Source organism: Anser anser, assembly GCF_964211835.1.
Source record: "Anser anser genome assembly, contig: HAP1_SCAFFOLD_824, whole genome shotgun sequence".
Taxonomy (NCBI): Eukaryota; Metazoa; Chordata; class Aves; order Anseriformes; family Anatidae; genus Anser; species Anser anser.
Window position 1 is genome coordinate 537 of NW_028154171.1, and position 10,271 is coordinate 10,807.

The 10,271-nt window shown below is 68.9% G+C and overlaps 1 protein-coding gene across 1 annotated transcript; it reads right to left on the bottom strand.

Annotated features, from left to right (window-relative positions):
- Positions 1–453: 453 nt before the first annotated feature.
- Positions 454–9,985, bottom strand: LOC310890434 (valine--tRNA ligase, mitochondrial-like; the record flags this gene model as incomplete). Its single annotated transcript, XM_083852792.1, is given in 18 exon segments — positions 454–562; positions 565–626; positions 629–657; positions 1,746–1,822; positions 1,906–1,987; positions 2,087–2,190; positions 3,269–3,396; positions 4,100–4,190; positions 4,564–4,652; positions 6,854–6,965; positions 7,054–7,173; positions 7,273–7,354; positions 8,106–8,203; positions 8,578–8,644; positions 9,294–9,371; positions 9,373–9,436; positions 9,439–9,558; positions 9,905–9,985. Coding segments are annotated over 18 exon segments (1,593 nt in total), but the record flags the coding sequence as incomplete, so codon positions are not given.
- Positions 9,986–10,271: the final 286 nt, after the last annotated feature.

Here is a 10,271-nt window from a genome sequence, read left to right on the forward strand (position 1 = left end):
TTTGGGGGTGCTGGGGGGGAAATTGGGGTGCTGGGGGGGTTGTAGGGGTGATGTGGGGTGTTGGGGGGCACTTTTAGGGTGCTGGGGGAGAAATTGGGGTGGTTTTGGGGCTGCTTGGGGACAAAATTGGGGCGTGGGGGTGGTTATGGGGGGGTTATGGGGGTGATTTGGGGTGCTGGGGTGGGTTTTGGGGCGCTGGGGAGCACTTTTGGGGTGCTGGGGGGCAATTGGGGTGCCGGGGGTGGTTTTTTGGGGGTGCTGGGGGGGTAATTGGGGGTGCTGGGGGTGGGTTTTGGGGTGCTGGGGGCCAATTTGGGGGCACTGGGGGGCACTTTTGGGGTGCTGGGGGGCACTTTTGGGGCCCTGGGGGGGAATTGGGGTGCGGGGGGGGGGTAATTTTTTTGGGGGGGGTGCTGGGGGGGGTAATTTTTTTGGGGGGGGGGGGGGGTTCACCTTGCTGGAGCTGGACGTCGGCGGGGGGGCAGTGGCAGGCGCGGGCGGCGGCGGCGCGCGCTTCGTCCTCGCTGCGCCCCACGACCCAGAGCCCCCCGGGGGGGTCGCCATCGGGGGGGGGTCGTCGCCTTCGGGGGGGGGGGCCCCCACCCGGTACGCCGGCACCCGGTGCCCCACCACAGCTGCCGCGAGAGGCACCAGTCCCTGCCAAAATTGGGGGGGGGGGGGGATTGGGGACCCGCGGGGGGATTTGGGGGCACTTGGGGGGGGGATTTGGGGTTATCCAGGGGGGGATCTGGGGGCACCTGGGGGGATTTAGGGAAACGGGGGGGGGGATTTGGGACCCCCCCGGGGGGATCTGGGGGCACCCAGGGGGATTTGGGGGCATGCAGGGGGTATTTGGGGACCCCCCCGGGGGGATTTAGGGGCACTAAGGGGGATTTGGGGGCACCTGGGGGATTTAGGGACCACCCCCCAGGGGATTTAGGGCACCCAAGGGGATTTGGGGACCCCCCCCGGGGGGATTTAGGGGCACTAAGGGGGATTTGGGGGCATTTGGGGGTACCCTGAGGGATTTGGGGCATCCAAGGGGATTTGGGGACCCCCCAGGGGGACTGGAGGCACCTGGGGGGCTTCAGGGCCCCCCCCCAGGGGGATTTGGGGTCACTCGGGGGGGATTTGGGGACCCCCCCCAGGGGGATTTAGGGGCGTCCAGGGGGATTTGGGGGCATTTGGGGGCACCTGGACGGATTTGGGGTCATCCAGGGGGGATTTGGGGACCCCCCCCCAGGGGATTTAGGGGCACCTGGGGGGATTTAGGAAAATGGGGGGGGGGATTTGGGGTCCCCCCCAGGGGGGATTTAGGGGCACCCAGGGGGATTTGGGGGTATCTGGAGGAGATTTGCCCCCCCCACCCCCCAGGGGATTTAGGGGCACCCAGAGAGATTTGGGGGCACTTAGGGGCACCCAGGGGGGATTTGGGGACCCCCCCAGGGGGATTTGGGGGCACCCAGGGGGGATTTGGGGACCGCCCCCCAGGGGATTTAGGGGCACCCAGAGGAATTTGGGGGCATTTGGGGGCACCCAGGGGGGATTTGGGGACCCCCCCGGGGGATTTAGGGTCACTCGGGGGGATTTGGGGGCATCCAGGGGGATTTGGGGACACCCGGGGAGGATTTAGGGACCCCCCCGGGGGATTTAGGGGCACCTAGGGGGATTTGGGGAAACCTGGGAGGATTTGGGGACCCCCCCGGGGGGATTTAGGGCCGCCCCCCCCCCGCGCCGCCCCTCACCCCGCGTTGTCCATCCACGTCTTCCAGTTCTTCTCGTGGAATTTGGGGACGAGCTGGAGGCGCCCCGACGTCACCGCCTGGGGGAGGGGACGCGGGGGGGGTCAGGGGACAGTTATCGGGGTGCCCCCCCCCAAATAACGTGTCCCCCCCCCCGTGTCACCTCGCGGGCGCGCTGCGCCATCTCCCGGCACCGCAGGAACCACTGGCTCTTGAGCAGGTACTCGATGACGTCCCCCGAGCGGCTGCGGGGACACCGAGGCCACCTCCGTGTCCCCGAGGGGGTTGGGGACACGTCGGGGGGGGCGCTTGGGGACGTTTTTATTGGGGGGGGGGGGGGTTACCTGCAGAGGGGCAGCGTCATGGGGTGGTCCCGGGAGCCGCGGTACAGCCCCCGCTCGGCCAGCGCCGCCACCACCCGCTCGCGGGCCTCGAAGCGGTGCACGCCCTGGGGACGCGGGGACGCGGTGGGGACGCGGGGGGGACACGGGGGGGACACGGGGACGGAGTTTGGGGACGTGGGGACGGAGCTTGGGGACACGGGGCCACCCGGGGGCCACCGAGGGGACCCCAGGGGACAGGAGGGGACACGAGGGGACACGGGGGGACCCCAGGTGGCCCCAGGGGACACCGAGGGGACACGGGGGGGACCCCAGGGGCCATGAGGGGACCCCAGGTGGCCCCAGGGGACACTGAGGGGACACGAGAGGACCCCAGGGGACACAGGGGGGACCCCAGGGGACACAGGGGACACGGAGGGGACACGGGGGACACTGAGAGGCCATGGGGGGGCCACAAGGGGACCCCAGGTGGTCCCAGGGGACATGAGGGGCCACGAGGGGGACCCCAGGGGACACTGAAGGGGACCCCAGGGGACATGCAGGGGACACGAGAGGACCCCGGGGGACATGAGGGGACATGGGGGGGATACAGAGGGGACCCCAGGGGTCATGAGAGGACCCCAGGGGACAAGAGGGGGACACGAGGGGACCCCAGGGGACAGGAGGGGACCCCAGGGGACAAGAGGGGGACACGAGGGGACCCCAGGTGGCCCCAGGGGACATGGGGGGACACTGAGGGGACACAGGGGACACTGAGAGGACGTGAGGGGACCCCAGGGGACACGAGGGGACCCCAGAGGACACGTGGGGACATGGGGGGGATACAGGGGGGACCCCAGTGGACAGGAGGGGACACGGGGGGGACACCGAGGGGACACGGAGGGGACATGAAGAGGACACAAGGGGACCCCACGGGACACCGAGGGGACACGGAGGGGACATAGAGGGGACATGAGGGGGCCAAGAGGTGACCCCAGGTGGCCCCAGGAGACACTGAGGGGACACGGGGGGGACCCCAGGGGACAGGAGGGGACCCCAGGGGACAGTGAGGGGACACGGAGGGGACACGAGGGGACCCCAGGGGACATGAGGGGACATGGGGGGGATACAGGGGGGACCCCAGGGGACAGGAGAGGACACGGGGGGGACCCCAGGGGACACGAGGGGCCCCGGGGGGGGCCCTACCTGCAGCCACCCCCCCCCCGGGGGCCGCATGGTGCCGTCGTCCCCGATGACGCCGAGCCGCGGCAGCCCGTGGGCGCGCGCCAGCGCCAGGTCGGGGTGGCCGTGCCCCGGCGTCACCTTCACCGCCCCTGGGGACACGGGGACAGCGTGGCGGCCCCGCCCCCGCCCCCAGCGCCCCCCCAGACTGGGACCAGTTCCCCCCCCAAACTGGTCCCAGTCCGCCCCCCAAACCGGTCCCAGTTCCCACCCCAAACCGGTCCCAGTTCCCCCCCCCCCAAACCGGTCCCAGTCCCATTCACCCCCCCCCGACCCCATGCTGGTCCCAGTCCCACTCCCATCAACCCTCTGACCCCCATACTGGTACCAGTTCTCCACCCAAACTGGTCCCAGTCCCGCCCATCCCCGACACCCCATCCTATACTGGTGCCAGTGCTCCCCCAGAACTGGTCCCAGTCCCTCCCCTGGCCCCATACTGGCCCCAGCCCCCCCATACTGGCCCCAGCCCCTCCCCCAGCCCCATACTGGTCCCAGTTCCTCCCCCAGCCCCATACTGGTCCCAGTTCCTCCCCCGACCCCATACTGGTCCCAGTTCCTCCCCCAGCTCCATACTGGTCCCAGCCCCCCCATACTGGGCCCAGTCCCTCCCCTGGCCCCAGCCCCCCCCATACTGGTCCCAGTCCCTCCCTCGGCCCCATACTGGTCCCAGCCCCCCCATACTGGTCCCAGTGCCCCCCATACTGGTCCCAGTCCCTCCCCCGGCCCCATACTGGTCCCAGTCCCCCCATACTGGTCCCAGCCCCCCCCATACTGGTCCCAGTCCTGTCCCAGTACCGGTGCCTCGGTCGGGCTCCACGCTGGGGTCGGTGATCACAGGCAGCAGCCGCCCGGTGAACGGGTGCCGGAGGTGGCGGCCATGGAGATGCTGGGGGGGGGGGCGTGGTCACAACAAGCCCCGCCCCCACAAGCCCCGCCCCCCTTAAACAGGCCCCGCCCCCCAAAAGACCCCACCCTCTACATTAAGAGTGCCCGGGCGCCACCCACCGCATTGCCCCTTTAAGACCACCCAGGCCCCACCCACACAAGCCCCGCCTCCTGCCGCGAAGCCCCGCCCCTTTCCAGATGCCCCGCCCCTTCGCTAAGCCCCGCCCCCTGGCCTCAAAGCCCCGCCCCCTGGGGCAACCCCTCCCCTCCCTGGACCCACCCAAAGGCCCCGCCCACCAACCACGCCCACTGAAGCCACGCCCACTGAAGCCACGCCCACTGAAGCCACGCCCACCGAGGCCCCGCCCCCTCACCGTGTACCGGGGGTCCTCGGGGTGCACGGCCACGGCCACGTCCCCCAGCATGGTCTCGGGGCGCGTGGTGGCCACCGGCAGCTCCAGGCCTGGGGGGGGGACAGGGGACACGGCGGGGACACGTTGGGGACACGGGGACACGTCTGGGGCACGCTGGGGACACGGTGGGGACACTTTTGGGGACAGGGGACACGTTTGGGGACACGTTGGGGGCACGGTGGGGACATGTCGGGGACATGGGGACACGGTGGGGACACGGGGACACGGTGGGGACGTGTTGGGGACATGTCGGGGACATGGGAACACGTTGGGGACACGTCGGGGACACGGGGACATGTTTGGGGACACGTTAGGGGCACAGTGGGGACATGGGGACACGGTGGGGACATGTTGGGGACATGGGGACATGTTTGGGGACACATTAGGGGCACGGTGAGGACATGTTGGGGACATGAGGACACGGTGGGGACACGTTGGGGACACGTTTGGGGACAGGGGACACGTTTGGGGACACGTTGGGGACACGTTTGGGGACAGGTGACACGGTGGGGACACTTTTGGGGACAGGGGACACGTTGGGGACATGTTTGGGGACAGGGGACACGGTGGGGACACGTTGGGGCCACGGGCCACGGTGGGGACATGTTGGGGACACGTCTGGGGACACGGCGAGGATGTGGTGGGGGCAGGGGACACGTTTGGGGGCAGGGGACACAGTGGGGACATAGGGACACGTTTGGGGACACGTTAGGGGCATGTTAGGGACATAGGGACACGGTGGGGACATAGGGACACGTCAGGGACACCTTGGGGACACGTCTGGGGACAGGGGACACGTTTGGGGACACGTTAGGGGCATGGTGGGGACACGTTTGGGGACAGGGGACACGTTTGGGGACACGCTGGGGACACGTTTGGGGACAGGGGACACGGTGGGGACACGTTGGGGACATGTTTGGGGACATGTGACACGGTGGGGACACGTTGGGGACACATCTGGGGACACGGCGAGGACATGGTGGGGGCAGGGGACATGTTTGGGGGCAGGGAACACAGTGGGGACATGGGGACACGTTTGGGGACACGTTAGGGGCACGGTGGGGACATGTTAGGGACATAGGGACACGGTGGGGACATGGGGACACGTCGGGGACACCTTGGGGACATGTTTGGGGACAGGGGACACGTTTGGGGACACGTTAGGGGCATGGTGGGGACATATTTGGGGACAAGAGACATGGTGGGGACATGTTTGGGGACAGGGGACACGTTTGGGGACATGTTGGGGACACGTTTGGGGACAGATGACACGGTGGCCACACGGTGGGGACACTTTTGGGGACAGGGGACACGTTTGGGGACACGTTGGGGACATGCGACACGGTGGGGACACGGTGGGGACACGTTTGGGGACACGTTTGGGGACACGTTTGGGGACATGTGACACGGTGGGGACACGTTGGGGACATGTTTGGGGACAGGGGACATGGTGGGGACATGGTGGGGACACGTCTGGGGACACGGCGAGGACATGGTGGGGGCAGGGGACATGTTTGGGGACACGTTAGGGGCACGGTGGGGACATGTTAGGGACATGGGGACACAGTGGGGACATGGGGACACGTCGGGGACACTTTGGGGACACGTTTGGGGACAGGGGACACGTTTGGGGACACGTTAGGGGCATGGTGGGGACGTGTTTGGGGACAGGGGACATGGTGAGGACAGGGCACACGTTTGGGGACACATTAGGGACACGGTGGGGACACGTTTGGGGACAGGAGACACGTTTGAGACACGTTTGGGGACAGAGGACAGTGGGGACATGGTGGGGACAGGGGACATGGTGGGGACAAGTTGGGGAGAGGGGACACGTTTGGGGACACGGTGCGGACAAGGAACACATTTGGGGACATGTTTGGGGACACGTTGGGGACAGGGGACGTGGCGGAGACATGTTGGGGACAGGGGACACGTTTGGGGACAGGGGACACGTGGAGAGGGTGGGGGGCAAGGGAGCGTGGGGGAGGGGACACCAGGGGAGAGGGGACACCGAGGGGACACCCTGGGGACCCCAAAGGGCCACCAAGTGCCACCGAGGGGCCACCAAGGGGCCACCAAGGGAAGGCAAAACCCCAAGGGGACCCCAAAGGGACGCCAAGCGACCCCAAAGGGACCCCCAGGGGGACAAGGGGACACTGGGGGACCCCCTAGGGGACACTGGGGGACCCCGGGTGACACCCAGGTGACACCGAGGTGACACCGAGGTGACACCGGGACCCCCCCTCACCGTCGTCCCCCTCCACGGGGTACGCGAAGCCGACGAGGACGCCGAAGGTGACGGGCCGGGGGCAGCCGGGGACGCGCAGCGCTGTGGGGCCCGCCAGCGCCCGCGGCTCCACCTGCGGGGGCGGGGACGTCAGGGCCACTTCGGGGACAATTTGGGGACAATTTGGGGACATTTGGGGACATTTGGGGACGGGGCCTCACCTCCACGTCGGCCACGGCGGAGCGCAGGGCGCACGACCAGTTGACCAAGCGCCGCGCGCGCCGCACCAGCCCGGCCCCGTGGAGCCGCACGAAGGCCTCGGTCACCGCCCGCGAGAAGCCCTGGGGGGGGGACAGGGGGACATGGGGACATCGTGGGGACACCCTGGGGACACCCCGGGGACATTTAGGGGACGGGGGGGGACAAGGGGCCGCGCTCACGGGGTCCATGGTGAAGACGCGGCGGCTCCAGTCCAGCGACGCCCCCAGCGCCCGCAGCTGCTGCAGGATGGCGGTGCCGTGGCTGCGGGGGGGGGGGGTCCCAAAAGTGTCACCTCCCCCACCGAGGGGGTCCCCAAGGTGTCACCTCCCCCACCGAGGGGGTCCCCAAGGTGTCACCTCCCCCCACCCCGGGGGGAAGTCCCCAAACCCCAACCGTGTCCCCAAAACCCTTCCCGTTGTCCCCAAACCGCGTCCCCCATCCCATCCCCATGTCCCTGTGTCCCCAACCCCCCGTCCCCGTGTCCCCAACCTGTCCCCATGTCCCCAACCCCTTGTCCCCGTGTCCCCGTGTCCCCAACCCCATTCCCGTGTCCCCAACCCCCTCCTGTTGTCCCCCACCCTTGTCCCCATGTCCCCACCCGTGTCCCCAATGTGTCCCCATGTCCCCAACCCCTTCCTGTTGTCCCCAACCCCTTCTTTTTGTCCCCAACCCCTTCTTTTTGTCCCCCACCCCCAGCCCCGTGTCCCTAGCCGTGTCCCCAACCTGTCCCCGTGTCCCCAACATGTCCCCGTGTCCCCAACCCCCTCCTGTTGCCCCCCACCCCCGTGTCCCCACCCGTGTCCCCAACGTGTCCCCGTGTCCCCAACCCCTGTCCCCGTGTCCCCAACATGTCCCCGTGTCCCCAACCCCATTCCCACGTCCCCAACCCCTTCCTGTTGCCCCCCACCCCCGTCCCCGTGACCCCAACCATGTCCCCAACCCTGTCCCTGTGTTCCCAGCCATGTCCCCAACCCTGTCCCCGTGTCCCCATGTCCCCAAGGTGTCCCCTCACCGCTCCTTCCAGGCCCAGACCTCGTCCAGGAACTGGGCCCTGCCCAGCTCCTGCCGCCGCTGCCCCCGCTGCTGCCACAGCCAGCGCTCCACCACTGCCTGGGGACACGGGGGGGCGTCGGGGACACCGGGGGGGGCGTTGGGGACACCGGGGACATCGCAGACATCAAGGGGGGACAGCGGGGGGGACATTTGGGACACCGGGGGGGCGTTGGGGACACTGGGAGGGATGTTGGGGACACCGGGGGGGGACACTGGGGACATTGGGGACACCAGGGGGGGCGTTGGGGACACTTAGGGACATTGGGGACGTTGAGGGGGGGGACATTGGGGACACGGGGGGGGCATCGGGGACACGGGGGGGGCATTGGGGACACTTGGGAACACGGGGGGGGACACTTGGGGACACGGGGGGGACATTGGGGACACGGGGGGGACATTGGGGACACGGGGGGGGACGCGGGGGGGCTCACCTGGGTGGCGATGCCGGCGTGGTCGGTGCCGGGCACCCAGAGCACGGCCCAGCCCTGCATGCGCCGCCTGCGCCCCCCCCGCGTTAGGGCCTGGGGGGGCACCCGGCGACCCCCCCGAAACCCACAGAGCCTCCCCACAAACCAGCGACCCCCCAAAAACCCAAAGACCCCCCCCAAAAGCCAAAGTCCCCCCCCAAAAGCCCGAGGAACCCCCCCAAAACCCGAAGACCCCCCCAAAACCCAAAGACCCCCCCCAAAACCCACAAAGCCCCCCCAAAAACCCACAAAGCCCCCCCAAAAAAACCCCGAGAACCCCCCCAAAACCCAAGGACCCCCCCCCAAAACCGAAAGACCCCCCAAAAACCCCAGGACCCCCCCCAAAAAAACCATGGGGGCACCCCTGACCCCCCTGGGTGCCCCAACCCCCCCCCCAAACCCCCTCCAACCCCCAAAAACCCCCCAACCCCCCCTCCCTTCACCCCCACCCCCCTTCTCCCCCCTCCCTCCCCAAAAACCCCAAATCCCCGTTTTTCCCCCAAAAAACCCAAATCCCCCTTTTCCCCCCTTTTCCCCCTTTTCCCCTCCAACCCCCTCCAACCCCCCCAACCCCCCCCAACCCCCCTCCTTCACCCCCAGCCCCCCCCTTTCCCCCACCCCACCCCCAAAAACCCCAAACCCCCTTTTTCCCCCCAAAACCACCCCCCCCCCCCACTGACCAGCGCACCAGGGCGTCCTGCAGCGCCACGCCGAGCGCGTGCCCCGCGTGGAGCCGCCCGGTGACGTTGGGGGGGGCAGCACCAGCTCAGCGCCCGGCCCCCCCCTTTCGGGGTCCCCCCTTTTAGGGTCTCCGCTTTTTGGGGTCCCCCCGCGACCCCAAATCCTCCGGGGGGGGCGCGAAGAAGCGGCGCCGCTCCCACCAGGCCCCCCAGGCCGCCTCCACGTAGCGGGGGCTGTACGAGGCCGGCAGGGGCCCCCCCGTGGCTGAACCCCAAAAATTCCGTCACGGGGGGGGCCCCAAAACCCCCCCCCGACCCCGTACCCCCCCGACCCCGTAACCCCCCCCGACCCCATGACCCCCCCGACCCCATGACCCCCCCCGACCCCGTAACCCCCCCCCGACCCCGTAACCCCCCCCGACCCCGTAACCCCCCCGACCCCGTAACCCCCCCCGACCCGTAACCCCCCCCCGACCCCGTAACCCCCCCCCGACCCCGTAACCCCCCCCCGACCCCGTAACCCCCCCCCGACCCCGTAACCCCCCCCCGACCCCGTAACCCCCCCCGACCCCGTAACCCCCCCCCGACCCCGTAACCCCCCCCCTTTTTACCCTTCTTGCCGTCGGGGCCCAGCGGCTGCCGGTACTCCAGCACCGGTTTGGGGGTCCAGGCTTTCGGGGGGGCGGGGGGGGCTGCGAAACCAGCAAAGACCAGTATAAACCAGTAAAAACCAATATAAACTAGTAAAAACCAGTATAAACCAGTAACGCCGCCCAGCGATGAGCCCCCCGTCCCGGTGTTCCCCCTACGTGTCCCGAATCTCTCCGGAGCCTCCCGGTGCCCCCCCCAGTTCCTCCCAGTCACTCTCAGTGCCCCCCCAGTTCCTCCCAGTCACTCCCAGTGCCCCCCCAGCTCCTCCCAATCACTCCCAGTGCCCTCCCAGTTTATCCCAGTGCCCCCCCCAGGTCCTCCCAGTTG